This window comes from Lepus europaeus, chromosome 2 (assembly GCF_033115175.1).
Source record: "Lepus europaeus isolate LE1 chromosome 2, mLepTim1.pri, whole genome shotgun sequence".
NCBI classification, from domain to species: Eukaryota; Metazoa; Chordata; class Mammalia; order Lagomorpha; family Leporidae; genus Lepus; species Lepus europaeus.
In genome coordinates, this window is record NC_084828.1 from 63,285,495 (window position 1) to 63,303,375 (window position 17,881).

At 43.5% G+C, this 17,881-nt stretch overlaps 1 protein-coding gene across 6 annotated transcripts in view; it reads right to left on the reverse strand.

Moving 5' to 3' along the window:
• CD47 (CD47 molecule) overlaps positions 1–16,378 on the reverse strand; it is a 49,467-nt gene extending 33,089 nt beyond the window's left edge. For all 6 annotated transcript variants that reach the window (XR_009867590.1, XR_009867591.1, XM_062207658.1 and 3 more), the window contains exons 1-2: positions 16,176–16,378; positions 2,243–2,590 (exon numbers count right to left, since the gene is read on the reverse strand). Coding sequence is in view for 4 of the 6 variants with exons in the window: in XM_062207658.1 (XP_062063642.1) it covers positions 2,243–2,590; positions 16,176–16,221 (394 nt within the window). In the remaining 2 variants the exon portion in view is untranslated. The remainder of the gene's footprint in view (positions 1–2,242; positions 2,591–16,175) is intronic.
• Positions 16,379–17,881: the final 1,503 nt, after the last annotated feature.

Consider the following 17,881-nt stretch of genomic DNA (forward strand, 5'->3'; position numbering starts at 1 on the left):
GACAAGAAACAGAAAAGGGAGGAGACTTTTTGATAGTACTAGTACTATACTAGTACTAGTTATAGCATTAATTCACATTGTACAACACATTAAGGACAGAGATCCTACATGGGGAGTAAGTGCACAGTGACTCCTATTGTTGACTTAATTATTGACACTCTTGTTTATGGCGTCAGTAATCACCCTAGGCTCTTGTTATGAGTTGCCAAGGCTATGGAAGCCTTTTGAGTTCACCAACTCCGATCTTATTTAGACAAGGTCATAGTCAAAGTGGAAGTTCTTTCTTTCCTTCAGAGAAAGGTACCTCCTTCTTTGATGGCCCGTTCTTTCCACTGAGATCTCACTCACAGAGATCTCTCATTTAGGTTTTTTTTTTTTTTTTTTCCTTGCCAGAGTATCTTGGCTTGCTATGCCTAAAATACTCTCATGGGCTCTTCAGTCAGATCCAAATGCATTAAGGGCTGATTCTGAGGCCAGAGTGTTGTTTAGGACATCTGCCATTCTATGAGTCTGTTGTGTATCCCGCTTCCCATGTTGGATCCTTCCCTCCTTTTTAATTCTATCAGTATTAGCAGACACTAGTCTTGTTTGTGTGATCCCTTTGACTCTTAATCCTATCATTATGATCAATTGTGAACTGAAGCTGATCACTTTGACTAGCAAGATGGCATTGGTACATGCCACCTTGATGGGACTGAATTGGAATCCCCTAGCACGTTTCTAACTCTACCATTTGGGGCAAGTCCGATTGAGCATGTCCCAAATTGTACATCTCCTCCCTCCCCCCTTCTCTTATTCCCACTCTTATATTTAACAGGATCTCTTTTCAGTTAAATTTAAACACCTAAGAATAATTGTGTGTTAATTAAATAGTTCAACCAATAATATTAAGTAGAACAAAAAAAATACTAAAAGGGATAAAGTATTAAGTTGTTCATCAACAGTCAGAACAAGGGCTGATCAAGTCACTGTTTCTCATAGTGTCCATTTCACTTCAACAGGCTTCCGTTTAGGTGCTCAGTTAGTTGTCACCAATCAGGGAGAACATATGATATTTGTCCCTTTGGGACTGGCTTATTTCACTCAGCATTATATTTTCCAGCTTCCTTCATTTTGTTGCAAAAGACCGGATTTCATTGTTTTTTACTGCTGTATAGTATTTTATAGAGTACATGTCCCATACTTTCTTTATCCAGTCTACTGTTGATAGGCATTTGGGTTGGTTCCAGGTCTTAGCTATTGTGAACTGAGCTGCAGTAAACATTGAGGTGCAGACAGCTCTTTTATTTGCCAATTTAATTTCCTTTGGGTAAATTCCAAGGAGTGGGATGGCTGTGTTGTATGGTAGGGTTATATTTAGGTTTCTGAGGAATCTGCAAACTGACTTCCATAGCGGCTTTACCAATTTGCATTCCCACCAACAGTGGGTTAGTGTCCCTTTTTCCCCACATCCTCGCCAGCATCTGTTGTTGGTAGATTTCTGAATGTGAGCCATTCTAACTGGGGTGAGGTGAAACCTCATTGTGGTTTTGATTTGCTTTTCCCTGATTGCTAGTGATCCTGAACATTTTTTCATGTGTCTGTTTGCCATTTGGATTTCCTCTTTTGAAAAATGTCTATTGAGGTCCTTGGCCCATCTCTTAAGTGGGTTGTTAGTTTTGTTGTTGTGGAGTTTCTTGATTTCTTTGTAGATTCTGGTTATTAATCCTTTATCTGTTGCATAGTTTGCAAATATTTTTTTCTCCTTCTGTCTTTTCCCTATTTCCAACAGGATCAGGTTGTAGAAAAAAAAAAAAAAAAAAGGAAGCTACTTCAGAAGGCTTATTGTTTAAGTCTGGTGTCCGTTGCTGAAACAGAAAACCCGACTGGTTGATTTAATAAAAATGAGAGTGTATTTTGGCTCACAGTTCTGAACACTGGAAAGTCCAGGAAGAGGAACTCCCATCTGCTAGACCTCTACTGCGTCCTTGGTCGTACTCTAACTTGGCAGAAGAGTAGGAGGGGAAGCAAATGTGTTGGGATGAGACAAACCATGAGGCAGAGTCATTGTACAACCCACCCTCAAGATCAACTGACCCACTCCTGTGAGCATTAACCCATTCCCTTGAGAAAGGCATTAATCCCCCTCTCTCTCTTTTGCTTTTGTAAATGACATAAGCATCTCTCAACACTGCCACAGCGGCAATCAGATTTACACACGAATTTCAAAGGTCACAAAGCATAGCCAAACCACAGCACTTACCAACACGGTACTTCAGTTCTACCGTTGTTTCCCCTTCTCTGCTTAATTCTGTTACTTCACATGTGTAGTTTCCTACGACGGCATCACGCTTATCCATCTTCAAAGAGGCATCCCCTTTTAGTAATTCTGAGACTGCAATTTTTGCACTCGAAAAGTCATTTTCGGCAGTAGACTTATTTTGCCCTCCATCGTAGATAAAAATGTATTTTCCTTTAAATTTCCACTTCACATACATTTCCATAGTGTTCACCGCCTCCACATTTATAACAAAGCATGGGATGACAACAGTTTCATTGCAAAAGGTAAATTCTACAGATTTGGTTTTATTAAATATTAGCTGAGCTGAACCTGTGAAGGAAAAATGAAAGTATTTTATTAGTCACAGAATTCTATAAAATCTGAGTTATAGTACAAATCCTTAAGACAAAGATAATGCTTCAGTTGTTTACTTAAGCAGTGCAGCAATGGAGAAGAACCCAAAGGCGAAAAACAGAAACAAATTATTTTACTATTAACTTGGGCAGCTAGTACACAACAATGTAACTTTTATTTATTCATTCTCAGTAAAAATCAGAGTATAAATGTATCTCAGGAATAAGTTTGGCAACAGTGATGGAACATACAGGTGTAGCATTTGACTTCTGGAAGCTCTGTAGTAATGATTTCTGCTTACAGATACATGCAGAAAAATACTGCTCTTACCATGGGAAAATTTTGAACAGAAAATCAAACCACATATTATATTCAATCTCAACTTCCATACACTTCTAAATAGAAGTTGCTAAATTGATATGAAATTTATCTTTACCCCATGTTGTATTTCCAAAAAAATGTGGTAGGATCTACTGTACTTTAATATACAAAGTAAATCAGATGAATTAAATCACGTCCTTCCACTAAGTTGGAAAGCCTTAGAATACTAACAAGAAAAAACATTCTCTATGGCTATTTTCCCAGTGCAAAATATAGACAGCAACAGACATTTTGTGTGCAACTTTTACAAAGGATTCTATACAACTGAATGGCATGTTCCCACCCCCATGTTTGACTGAATCTGCGGAACAATAACTCCCAAATATTTATTACAGGTATTTCTCCAAGAAACCATAAATCACTCCAAAAATCGAGAAACAAACTGAAGCCAAGAACAGGTATTGTGAAGTAGGATAATTTTATCAACTCTTCTCAATTCTTCTCTAACTGCCTTATACTAGCGGGGTTGGGTAAGTAAACACAATCACTCACTACTCAACTAAAATGTATAAGAATGTGAACAGAATATATTTGTCTTCCATAATTTTCTGCCGCTTCTCAACTCTTTCATCTAAGGAGTTAGTTGATTTGTCTCTCAAAAAGAAAAGCACTAACAGATAAAAATAAACTATCAACTTTGTAAATAGCTTGTCCTTCAGGTTTCTTCCTTCTATATAAACCAGAATAAAAATCAGAGGCATAAGGTTTTACTATTCTAAAAACACAACTATTAATCAATAAATGTCCAATGAAATTAATACAAAGATGCATGGTGGAACATGAAATGGACAATGTTATAAAAACCTGAATACAAATCCAATTTCTGCCACTTCTGCTTTTGTGAGCTTAAGCAACTCACTTTTCTGTGCCTTGGTTTACTCTGGAAGAGGATCAAAAGCGAATTCTGGGCTACTTTAAAGAATTGGGTGAGCATCAGAGGAAAAAAATACATGTATATAGGCAAGTGTTCTCTAAACAGTATCATTCTTTAAAATGTAGGGAAAGACTAAAATCTGGACAATATGGCATTTTAGGACAAAGATCTGGACCTCCTCTGATTGGCATAAATTGCTGTATTTTGGTGAATTTGTGGTTTGGCCCAACCTTGCGGATGTCCAGAGTTCACTTTTTCTCAGTTTGCTACATTTCTAGCCCCATAAATATTAAGAAGCTCCAAGGCAGACCATGGACTGTCCATTGAATTCTTAAAACCCTGGAGCTGCAAGTTATTTTCTCTGATATAGAAGCATTGATGGGGAGAGACTACAGTGTACAGGGAGAGAATAAAGGGATGATAATGATATTGGAATTACAAAGGAAAGCAAGTATAGTGAAAGACGTTGAAATGGACAGAAAGATTACTTGGAGTCCTTTCAGTGGCGTTCTGGCCATTACCTAACAGGTTCTTTAGGATTACCTGATTCTACAGGGGCCTGTGCCTTCCACTGATTTTGACTGGACTATTTTATAGTTTTGTAAATTGCAGAAAACTGATGGTAATGCAAATGATTGGTATCCACAGAGACACAAACAAATTTTGTTCTGTAATTGACTTCTACCTAGTGGAAGACAAAATTCCAAAAATTACATTTTACTGCTTTGAAGATATTGACTAATTTTGCATCTGTCAGAAAATTTATTTCAGAATTCCTGACTGCTTTATTGTTATTTGTTCTTCCAATTTTCTTTAAAGTGGGTTTTGTTCTCTTGCTGGTTTGTTTCCTAATGAATGAGTGAAGTGTAATATTTGTTACATGTTCATTTTATATTTGTATGAGTCAGTTACAAAATTTTAAAACTGTATTAGTATGAGTGACTTAAAAAGAGACATAAGTGAAGAGCTCAATTTTCCTATCAAACTACATAAGAAGGCCCTGGGTAGGAAGTGGTCAGCTCACACTCCACATTTTCTTTTTCCTTGTTTTTTTTTTTTTTTTTTAAATATATTTATTTGTCTGAAAGGCAGAATGACAAAGAAAAAAGGAAAAACAGATACACACCCATGGGGGATGGGGGGGGGAAGAGATTGAGATTGATTGAGTCCATCTACTGGTTTGGTCCTCTAATGCCTATGACAGCAGGGGCTGCACCAGCCAAAGCCAGGAGCCAGGAAGCCCATCCTGATATCCCAGGTTAGTGGCAGAAACCCAAGTACCTGGGTCATCATCTGCCTCCTCCCAGGCACACTGGCAGGAAGCTGGATCAGAAGCACAGAGTAGCTGGTACAATCAATGTAGGATGCAGGTGAGTTGAGAGACAGCTTAACTGGCTGCACCATAATGCTCACCTCCACAATTTCTTAACCTATGTTTAGAAAATGAATTTTCTAAAGAATACAGAAAGCACTAATTGCACTGCAATATTTGCAGTAATAAAAACATTTTATAGCAGAAGCAATTTAAACAGAAAAAACACTGTCAGTCAAATTCAAAGAAAAACTGTCCTGGATAAACCATAATTTGAATAACCTCTGCACTAATAATTAATAAATAGAGGCAGTACAAAAATATCACTCCAGCTGTTAACTACAACTTTATCCTCTATAAGCACATACGAAAAAAGCTACTAAGTAGTAAAACTATCTGATTTGGAGCTTTTCTCTTACGCTGACTGCCTATGAATGAAACAGAAAAGTGAAGAAAAGATTTAAAATATAGGGAACCTAAGGGTGAAATTGTGGTGCAGCAGGTTAAACCACCACTTGGGATGTCTGCATTCCACACTGGAGTGCCTGGCATTGAGTCCTGCCTCTGCTTCCCATCCAGCAACCGGCTAATGTGCACCCTGGGAGGAAGCAGATAATGACTGGAGGACCTGGGATCCTTTTGACCAAATCAGGAATTGAATCAGATTGAATCTCTGGCTCCTGTCTTCGGCCTGGCCCAACCCTAGGTGTTGCAGGCAACTGGGGGAGTAAATAAGCGGATGGAAGCGTTCTCTGTCACCCTCACTCTCTCAGTTTAGTTCTGCCTTTCATAAATATATATGGGGGGTGGGCAGCGCTGTGGTGTAGCAGGTAAAGCTGCCACCTGCGGTGCCAGCATCCCCTATGGGCACTGGTTCAAGTCCCGGCTGCTCCATTTCTGATTCAGCTCTCTGTTATGCCTGGGAAAGTAGTGGAAGATGGCCCAAGTACTTAGGCCCCTATACCCGTTTGGGGAACCCAGAGGAGGCTTCTGTCTCCTGGCTTAAGATTGGTGCAGCTCTGGCCAATGTGGCCATCTGAGGAGTGAATCAGCAGTTAGAAGACCTCTTTCTCTCTCTGCCTCTGCCTCTCTGTGGCTCTGCCATTCAAATAAATAAATAAATCTTAAAAAAAAAAAGGAAAAAAGAAATATACATGGAACACAATTAACATGAGTAAGAAAATTCTGAATAAACAAGATATGCTAATAGTAGTCTATACCAGCCATAGCTCATAGTAGGCAAATTTAACTAAGGGTGATGACAGAGTCACAGATAACTTAGAGCAAATAAATGATTTTATATGAAATGGGAAAGTCCTGAACCTTGCAACCTTTGTGAACACAGACCACTGACCCAAACCATATTCAGACCACAGTCCCAAAAATGGCTGCAGAACTGTCGCCATTGCAGTCACACCAGTCAAGTTCAGAAATGTTAAAAAAGCAATCAGGGGCCAGCACCATGGTGCAGTAGGTTAATCAGTTAATCCTCCACCTGCGGCACCGGCATCTCTTATGGACGCCGGTTCTAGTCTCGGCTGCTCCTCTTCCAATCCAGCTCTCTGTTGTGGCCTGGGAAAGCAGTGAAAGATGGCCCAAGTGCTTGGGCCCCTGCACCAAGGTGAGAGACCAGAAAGAAGCACCTGGCTCCTGGCTTCAGATCGGTGAAGCTCCAGACCATTGCAGCTATTTGGGGAGTGAACCAACGGAAGGAAGACCCTTCTCTCTGTCTTTCTCTCTCACTGTCTGTGACTCTATCTCTCATATAAATAAAATCTTTAAGAAAAAAAAAAGGCAATCAACATTTGTTGAGAATGACCTGACATCGAACATTGTGATGGGATGTGAAGATAAGATTTAAATAATGTAGGAACTAGGGCTGGCACTGTGACACAGCAGGTTAAACCCTTGGCCTGCAGTGCTGGTATCCCATACTGGCACTGGTTTGAGTCCTGGTTGCTCAACTTCTGACCCAGCCCTCTGCTATGGCCTGGGAAAGAAGCAGCAGATGGTCCAAGTCCTTGGGCCTCTGCAACCGCGTGGGAGACTTGGAAGAAGCTCCAGGTTCCTGGCTTCACATCAGCCCATTGTGGCCAATTGAGGAGTGAACCAGCAGATGGTTCCCTCCCTTTCTCTCCCTGTCTCTCTCTCCCTTTTTCTCCCTCCCTTCTTCCCTCCCTCTGCCTCTCTGTTCTTTGCCTTTCATATGAATAAATATATCTTAAAAAAAGTAGGAGTTATCTTGTAGGCATTTACAGTTCTCATTTGGGAGATGTTAAATACTTCATGTAACACAAAGCCCTAAGTGTTACTTTTTTTAAAAGATTTATTTCATTTATTTTGAAAGAGTTACAGAGAGAGGCAGAGACGGAGAGAGAGGTCTTCCATCTGCTGGTTCACTCCCCAGATGGCCACAACAGTCGGAGCTGCACTGATCTCAAGCCAGGAGCCTCTTCTGAGTCTCCCATGTGGGTACAGGGGCCCAAGGACATGGGCCATCTTCCGCTGCTTTCCCAGGCCATAGCAAAGAGCTGGATCAGAAGTGTAGCAGCCGGGACTAGAACGGGCGCCCATATGGGATGCCGGCGCTTCAGGCCAGCTGAGTGTTACTTGTATAGTCACAGTGCTCCAGATGGGCAGAAGAGTAATCAGTCTTACAGATTTGTAAGGAAATTTATTTTGCTACCAGGGAACAGAGGATTAACATAGCAACTGCCCATCTAGGTCCACAACCTTTTACATTTTCACATGCTTCTCGTAAATCTTCTCTCTTTTTGCCTCTTATCTTTCCAAAGGAGCTGCCACTCTACTTCTTTATTCAAATTGAATCCTTCAGAGAAGTGAGGCGCTTCCAACACTTCCCACCTATACACTTACCTGCAGCACCAACTGCCTGCACTGCCTTTGCTCCTGCTTCCCCTTCGCAGAAATGAATCCCCTCACTAGAGAGTTAGTTCCATTTCTGCCTCCACACCCATCAAACTCTGCAGGGACTTTCCTTGTTTATCCGCTTCCCACAGCCCCTTCTTCCATTTATAAGGTATCTTTTCCAAAAAAAGTCTTTGAAAAATGCTTGAATATTCACCAACTTCAAAAAACTCAGGGACCGGTGCTGTGGCTCAGCAGGTTAAAGCCCTGGCCTAGAGTGCCTAGAGTGCCTAGAGTGCCAGCATCCCATATGGGGTTCGAGTCCCAGCTGTTCCACTTCTGGTCCAGCTCCCTGCTAGTGCACTTGAGAAAGCAGCTTAGGATGGCCCAAGTTCTTGGGCCCCCGCACCCATGTGGGAGACCTGGAAGAAGCTTCTGGCTCCTGCCTTTAGATCGGCTCAGCTCCAGCCATTGCAGCTATTTGAGAACTGAACCAGCGGATGAAAGACCTCTCTCTCTCTCTCTCTCTGTATGTCTCTACCTCTCTCTGTAATTCTGTCTTTCAAACAAATAAATCTTTTTTTTTTTTTAATTTTTTTTGACAGGCAGAGTGGACAGTAGAGGGAGACAGAGAGAAAGGTCTTCCTTTTTGCCATTGGTTCACCCTCCAATGGCTGCCGCGGTAGGCGTGCTGCGGCTGACGCACCACGCTGTTCCGATGGCAGAAGCCAGGTGCTTCTCCTGGTCTCCCATGGGGTGCAGGGCCCAAGGACTTGGGCCATCCTCCACTGCACTCCCTGGCCACAGCAGAGAGCTGGCCTGGAAGAGGGGCAACCGGGACAGGATCGGTGTAAAATAAATCTTTAAAAAAAACCTCATCCTGGTCTCTCTCAACATCCTAAAATAACAATCTACTTGTATGCACACTTCTGCATTTCTAATGTACCACTTCAGTTTTTGTCACCTGGCTTCTGGCCCCTCACTCCACTTTTCACTATTACAGGTATTGCCCAAGTCACCAACAAGACCCTGTGGAAAATCCAATGTGCATGACTCATATTTGCTCTTTTCTACAGTTCTTGGGTCAGTGTGCAGCATGGGTAGCAATCTTTGGGCTTGTGTTCCTTGTCCTTTATGTAGCCCCTAATGGTGAATTCCCTCTTGTGTGATCCACCCTATCCGAAGTCTTCTTTTTGTTTTGAAATCTATTCATTGATGACTCTCAATGTTTGTGTTCCTAAGGGCTTCACAGTCAGCACCCCCTTAGCAAGTATTCTCCCATACTCCCACAGTTTTAACTGCTTGTTCAATTTTTCTTTTACTGCACTAGACAACATCTTTCTTCTAAACTGCAGATCTTGGATAGACAACTGCTTGCTGTGCATTTCCACATGGATAACTAGTTACTTTAGAGTTGTCAAGTCCAAACACTTATTTAGTCCTTCTCTACCCTTCACCCAAATCCTCACCTTCCCAAAGTAGTTCCTATTATCTGCCAGTAATCTAGACTTGGACCTAGGCATCACACTAGATGTACCTCCCCTGCCTTAGCCATGGAGAACTTTTAGTAGGTACACTTTATTTAATATTCCTAAATCCTATTTCTGTTGAATGAATGAATCAGATGTTCACCTTTTCTCCTTTGAACTACTGCTATCCTCTCATAAGAGGCTCCCTATTTCTAACCTCAATGTTTCTTCATGCCAAGCTCAATGTACAATGTACTTTCCACAGTTCCCAAAATAGCTACCCTGATTGCCAATGTGCACTCCTTTCTCTAATATACTTTAACACCGGCCTCCCCCATTTCAGGCTAAACACTAAGTGCATCAGTACAGAATACAAATCAGGTCCTTTGAGATCCCTTCTAGCCTTATCTCCTGTACTCCATCATTTCCAAAGAGAGCTTCAGTCATAATGACCTTCTTGGAATTCCATGACTATGCAATTGCACTCTCATACCATGCTGTACCCATAGCATAAAAGCCTATCCTCGTCACTGGGTGTATAGGGTTTGTAGAGTGAAGAGCACAAACATGGCTGTCAGACGGGGGTTCAAGACTCAGCTGAAGTATTTCATAGTTGGATAACCTCCTGACCTCAATTTCACCGTCTATAAAATGTGAATAGCAACAGGTCATAGCACTAGAGCATTTGTGAAGACTGAATGAGAAAATGAACGTGAAGTTCTCACTGGAGAAGCTTTCACGTGCATAGAAAGTGCTCAGTGAACTGCAGCTATACTTTGCTGACTTTTGATCTGCTGCTACAGCACAATTGAGATGTTCAAACCTGTCCCCTTCCCTAGCACCACTCAACAGTATTTGTCCCTCTTTACTGTTTCCATCACCCTCTGCCCATGTGCTGTCACCTACTACCACATATTACAATTACTATTTAACTGATCTCTCCATTAGGCTCACAAAGTAAGACAAAAAGGTCCAAAAAATAGGCTTCAATGCATACTTTATGAACGTAAAAAGTTTAAAGTATGGATTGCAAGTCAGGAAAATCCAAGGATCCCAAGGGAGAGATTTCAATCTTCTTCCGTATTTCAAGAATGCTCTACTGCTTTTCACTTCCACTGACTTGATTATGAAATCATGAAGCTGTGTATTTTAATGAAAAAAAATCTCAAGACAATTGCATGGCTGGATAGAAATTTTCTTAAAGATAATTTGACTGTGTGTATGGTCTTCTTACAATGTGTTTAAACTGGGTCTTAAAGGATGACTAGAAATGTTATGGGAAACAGCTCTGTAGATAAATCAAGCAACAGTTTATAGAGAAATGCAGAAAGTGACAACAAAGCAGAGAACTATTTAGGTGAGTTCTCATGAGGTTGGGAAGATGGTTAAGAAATACTGTAAAGGCTTCCTTGAATGGCACACTGAGAAGTTTAGACTTGATAATGTAAGCAAAAACAAACCACCTAGACTTTTCCCACTTAACAGACAGCAATATGAAACAATTTGGATGGTGAATTCAGGGTAGGAAGAGAGAGGAGAAAGGGAGACTTATTAAAAGACTATAGCAACGGCCGGCGCCGCAGCTCACTAGGCTAATCCTCAGCCTGTGGTGCCAGCACCCCGGGTTCTAGTCCCAGTTGGGGCGCCGGTTCTGTCCCGGTTGCTCCTCTTCCAGTCCATCTCTCTGCTGTGGCCCAGGAAGGCAGTGGAGATGGCCCAAGTGCTTGGGCCCTGCATCCGCATGGGAGACCAGGAGGAAGTACCTGGCTCCTGGCATCGGATCAGTGCAGTGCGCCAGCCGTAGCAGCCATTTGGGGGGTGAACCAATGGAAGGAAGACCTTTCACTTTGTCTCTCTCTCTCACTGTCTAACTCTGCCTGTCAAAAAAAAAAAAAAAAAAAAAAAGACTACAGCAACAGTCCAAGTAAATGGCATGGAGAGGTCTAAAAATGACAATAAAAGTCAAAAAAGTAACAGCAACAGACATCAGAGGTGACAGAGATAAAGGTGAGGAAAGTTAAAATTGTTAGCCAAAGTGATATGCACACCTAGTCAGACCAGTCAGACCATGGATTAATTATAAAGAGGCTTGCTGATTTGGGGAGAATTTTTTTTAATAGACTATTGAAGTTCTTGTAGTACAATGATTTAAGGATGTCCAGGAGATCCTGGAATATCAAATCTGTATTTAAGAAGAAAGGCTAAAACTATAAAGACTTGAAAATCACCACGAATACAGATGGAAATGGAAACTGTGAGCACAAACATGATTGACCAGAGCACTCTTGCAAAGCAAACAGAGCAGGTGGCAGAGAAGAATCACACAGAAAGTGCCAACAATTATGGAACAAATCATTAAAGAGGAAAAAGTCAAGAAAGTGAGATAAACAAGGTAAGTAGTAAGGAATACCTTTGTGGACTGCAAGGAAGGGTCCTAAAGTGAACAAAACAATAAGTGGAACGGGCAGAACAGCATTTTGAATGGAAATTACATCATCAGCATCTTTATCTGTAGCAATATCCACAGACTAGTGGGGTCAGATGCAGATTTATTTGGAAAGTAAGTAAGAGAAGAGAAAACAGTGATCATGATACCTTTTCAATCAAATGGAGAAAGCAAAAGCTAAGAGCATGGAAGCTGGGACAAAGACAAGAATTATTTTTGGTTCTTGAGTCCTTCTTCTTTTTAAACATAGGATAAATTCAATCATGTCTACAAGGCAATGGGAAAGAGCCAAGGAAGAAGGAAAGGCCTAAGGCACAAGACTGAAGAACTGAGCTGACAGAGCAGGTCTCCAAGATGGTGGAAGTGAAAGAGCACTGGACGGGCTGTCTTTTCTTTGGATTGGTGAATACACAGTGTTCTGGAGCCAGCTGAGAGAGAATGAGAAGACAGTTATCTAACATATTAAAGATCAGTTTAGTGATGGTGGGAGGGGAGCTCAGGAAGCCTGAACCATGTACCACTATTTTTTGCAGTAGAGTAGGCAGTTAATCATCTACTCAGAATGGGTGTTCAGGAGTGGGGAGAGAGGCCCCAGCAGCCACTAAAGTAGATGAAGCAAACCTCAGGAGGAAAGATGCCTGCCAGAAATGAATGCTACCGTTTTTTGCCCTCAGATCTAACCCCTGCTAAGAACTGCAGTCTCAAAACCGAATTCAATCAGGCACAAAAAGGAGATCTAGTAGTCAGATGTCTCCTCCCTGGAGACTGTACAAAAAGATCTGGGATAAAGCGGGGCATCCACAAATGATGTAATTCTTACTCCAAGTAACCCCTACCCTGGATTTAAAAGCTGGGTATCCTTCTAGGAATGGGAGGGATCAACCTAGAATTACTGGGATGGGGCAAGTTCAAGTCAGCAACCTTCAGAATCCTGGTCTCCTCAACCATCAAAAATGCACTGGAGACTACTGAGAGAGAAAAATTGTAAAAGTCTCTATTCTCTATAAGCTGTGTTTTAAGTGACTAAGAGGTTTACAACCTGAAATTTCTCTACATGCCCAAGGGGGTCTTGCAATCTTGGAGCACAAGACATGCTCGTACTTGCTTGAAATGGAGAAGGCAATTCTGCCCTTACAAAACCCTTTGCCTTGTGTTTTAACACCAGTGTGATATACATTCAAGTGTGTACACTAGGTCTCCTAATCTCAATCTCAAACCTTAGGGATGACTGAATTCTGAGTCTTAGGCAACTACTCCATGGACTCACACTGAAAATCTCATGACAGCACAGAGATTCTACTTCCTGTTTCAATTCCAGGTAACAACTAAGAGGTAAAATCCAGGATCTATTGTTAGTCTAGGTTAATCAAAATCAGGTTTCCTGGGTGCTCTGTATTTTTAGCAAACTGATCTTATAGCTTGTTATTTTATTACAGAAGAAATGTCTGTACTAGTACACAAAGCGAAAGTTACTTTCTGATAACCCAAGAGCACATTGTTAGGCTGAAACAAAAATTTTTATCCTATATAAGAATATAATAGCAAAAACCTAAAAGGTAAAATTATATCACACACACACAAATACTATATTAAAAACAATGCCTTTAGCAGATATAGCTGAATTCACATTAAGGAATGCACAGTTCATTTTGATGATATGATTATTTTAGAATATTTATCAATTTGGGGGTAAAACATCTATTTTTTCATCTTTAGAACCTGCTTTTACAAATATCCATTAGCAACTCAGTGGCAAATATAAAACATCTGCCAAAATACAGACGACAGCATGAGCAAGTGTCCTAATGGTAGGCATTTAATGTAATGCTTTAACACACTGTCTCTCAACTACCGGGACAGCCCCATAAATAAGGACTATTAAACAGGCATTTACTTTTGTGCCATGGTATCCTGCATTTAAAATTAATATATTCTTTAGAATAAAAAATAATTTTACTTTAAAAAGTCAAATTATTTGCAGACTTAGGCAACACAAATATTCTGTGTTTTTAAAAAATTAATCATGGGTACTTCCAATTTTAAAAACCCACTTTGAACAAAGAAAAATCATTCAACCACTACAAGTACAGTTCATATCACTGTCCTTAAGGTTTGTCTCTGTTTTTGTTTTGTTTCTTATTAGTTGGTGAATACTACTGAAACTACTGATGTGCTTTTGAATAAAGGTGAGGAGTGGGAGACTAGAAGGGAACAGAGTAACTGACTCCACATCTTGTAAATCATTATAGTGGGCTGCAGTCTGTCTGTCATGGAAAGAAATGAGTATGTGATACCATTTCTTTTTTCACAAAGGTCACCAAAACTGTACTAGATACCAGGAAACAGACTCTGAATATTAGTGCATTATAATCGAAAATGAAAGCAAAAGCAAAAGTTCAGCACAAACCCAAGGCTTCCTTACTCGACAGCCTGCATCCCTTCTTCCAAATCCTAAGGCTGACATCTCACTTGTGTTCTGAGACTGTTAACATCTCTTCATACGTGGCCTCCTGAAGCTACATGCTAAACACACAAACATCCATTTTATCTTACGAGAAACACGAAAACTTCCTGTTTTATATTCAACACGTAACACAACTTACATGCATGATGCTTGCATTATATTTACAAATACAATAAAATACTATACATTCTGAATGTAAGTTTGTAATATTGTATCTAAATGAGCTCTAACTAAACATGATCTGAACATTCTATAAGAATGCCTGACAGAATTCTTATCCCCAAAGTACCATTCCAACAGTTCTTTCTAATCGACCTGAAATTAGAACCCCTGTTTTTAAAACAGTACGTGGTTTACAGTTTATACTATTCTGACTCGTTTTGCTGCTGATGGTCTGAATCAGTGATGTTCTGTTACATATTTATACTTGGTTCAATATGAAGGTTCTGATTAGACAACAGGTATTGGAAAGCAGTATTATTTTAGCTACAATGATAGTAATGGCAACAAGCCTACTACAGATGGCAGGAAACATTAACCATTTAGATAATAGAGGTCTTGATTATTACAAGCTCCAACCTCCCAGGAGGCTTAGGGAGGGGAAAAGTGGTGCGCAGGCATCTGGGAAATAGCTCCAAGCCGAGGTCCTCTGTGAATGGCACATCCAGGCTAATCAATTTGAAATCGAATTTACTTAGCATTCTAGGATGCACGGAGCACTCGCTGTTTCCTGGTACTCATACTCGATTCTGAATCTTATGAAAAGTTCACAAAAGGCTCCACAGATACCAAGGGTGACTGCAGACTCATGAAAATTTCTATTGCTTCCTCAGTTTTTACAATAGAAGCACAGGTTTGAAAAGGAAAAGAGAAAAAAAAAAAAAAAGCGAAATGGATTCCAGAAGCTCTGGGGGCAAGGGGCAAAATCGTTCCAGTGTGGAAAGACGTCAAATCCCACACTGCGGCATGTGTGTTTTTACTTGAGATTCCCATGTTCACATTTCAGGCAAAATAGGGGTAACTTTCAAAACGGCTGCCCAAATAGAGAGGGGGAACTCCAAGGTGCTATTTGGAATGTGGCTTTAACAGCGGCGGATGGGGCGTAGGGAGTCACGAGAAAGGAAAGAGTTTCGAGGAAGCTTATTTTTAGGATTGAAAACAACAACAGAAAATACACGGCCAGAAGATAGATTTCTCCTGATTCCAACGCCGCGTAGGAAATGAAAACTTGAGCGCGTCCTCTGCGTCCCCTTCGCTCCTGCGTGCGTGCGGGAGGGCGAACAGCACCAACCCCTACCCGGCCACTTGGCCAGAGTGCGCGCTTCCCCCTCCGGAGGCCCGGGCCCTCCCACTCTCCCTCCTTCAGTCCCCGGAGCATCCACGCACCGAGCCCGGAGCGGGTGCGAAGCCGCGGGTGCCGGACCGCCGCCACCCCCTCGCCCCCGACGGCGCCCTCCGCTTCTTGACAGCTGCGCTGGGCGAGGCGCGCGGTTCGGAGTCGAGCGGTGCTTTCGGAGGTGGCGAGCGGGGGGAAGGAGGCGAGCCCCGCTCTCGCCCACGGGGAGGGGAAGACCAGGAAAAGGAGGCAGGGGAGGAAGGAGGGGGCGCTCCCGCGTCCGCACTCCGGGCGCGCAGGGCCCGCGCCCCGGCCACCCTCGGCGGGCTCCCCGGGGCGGCCCGAGCGCAGCCCCCACGCTTGCGGGGGCGCCCGCGGGGGGCGCAGAGACTCCAGCCAGGAGCCACTCACCGCAGCACGCCGAGCCCAGCAACAGCGCCGCCACCAAAGGCCACATCGCCGCGCCGCCGGGGGTCGCCGCCGCCGCAGGTGTCTGGAGAAGCCGCTGCCGCCTCCTTGCAGGCGAGATGGGCAACCGCCACCAGTCACAGGCAGGACCGGCCGCCCAGGCAGCCTGGCCGCGCGCACGCTCGCTCCCGCCGCGGCCGCCGCTCCCCCGCCCGCCCGGGCCGCGCACGCGCACTCCGCGCCGCCCGCCCCGCTCGGAGTTGGAGTCCCGGCTCCCGCCGCGCCGTAGCCCAGAGCCCGCTCTAGGGCGTGGCGCGCGGGGCTGGCAGGTCGCGTCGCGCCGCCCCCGCCGCCCCGCCCGGTTCCCTGGTGTCGTTCAGCCTTCACCGGCTTCTCCCTGCCGGCCTCCACACACAGTCCCGGGCCCACGGTCCGCCCTCCTGGCATCACTGCCGCCTTCGCGCTTCGCGGACCGCTAGGCGCTTCGCACCGCGACCTCGCAGCCGCAGCGCCGCACCAGCCCTGGCCTCTCTCTGCGGCCCGAAGTCCGCCTGCGCGCGTCCCGCGGCCGCGATCTCCATTCTCGCCTGCACTCAGTTCCCTCTGAAAGCCGCCGCGCCCAGGACGCACCCCTGCGTGGGGACGTGGCACCCCCAGCCCGCGGTCAGCGAGCCCCAGGGCGCCGCCCCTGCGGTAGGGTCCCTGCCTGCGGGAGCTGCCGCCCTCTCGCCCCTAGTGGCTCAGCTCGCTCTCCCAGCTGCTCTTCCCTCTTTCTCACTTTGCTCGTGTTTTTATCCTCAGCGTAGGGTTAGCCGAGCAAGTTGCATTCACGGTGGTAAACATTTTTAAATGGGGTGAATAAGGCCATGCCTACCAGCGGTGTCACTGAGCCTGGCTTCCAAAGGCAACACGTGCAGGCCTGTCCACCGTTTGGCCATTGCCTGCTTGAAAAACGGCTTCAAAATGTGGCTGCAAGTCACAAGATGGACAATGCCTTTGAATAGAACACTGAATCACCCAGACCACATCCTTCATCCTGGAGCGAAAGCCCTTTCAAGCTACCTTTAACATTTATCCTGAATGATGAACTCCCTTGTCAAAAAGTCAGGCTCTGGCGGCTGCCCTAATGGGGTGCATATCGTGTCCTCTCCCTTGACTGTTTTTCTTAGCCGCTAGAAAAGAAAGCAGTTTCTCACTACAGCATCCCCCTCCCCCAAACCCTGTGCCCAGAGCGTCTCTTCCCAAGCATCCCATCTCCACAGGCATAAAATTCAGGAAGTAAAATCGCCACGTCTGGGATACCTTGTAGTAGGGTATTGGGTGCTCTGTAACTTTGTACTGTAAATGTATTTTTGTGTGGTCTGCTTACCCACAGCATTAGGAGTCCTTCAAAATCAGAGAGAGAGAGAGAGAGCGCACACTTTAAGTATTCCCTCCTTCCAGACATTGCATTCAACTGGACAAACGGAAGGGCTCTTCTACGTGTGTTGATGTGGCTTGAGGCAAGCGGTGCTCTGTTGAAATTTGATTTTTTTTAATGATTGAAAAAGCAAAAAAAAAAACAAAAACAAAAACAATTATCTAGCAGACATCCCAGTAAAACAATGGTTAATAATTGTGCTGGTAATGATTTGAATGGCTGCCTTGCCACCCTGAGGCTACCAAAGGGACTGATCGATTCTCCTCCAACTGCTGCTTACATGGATACA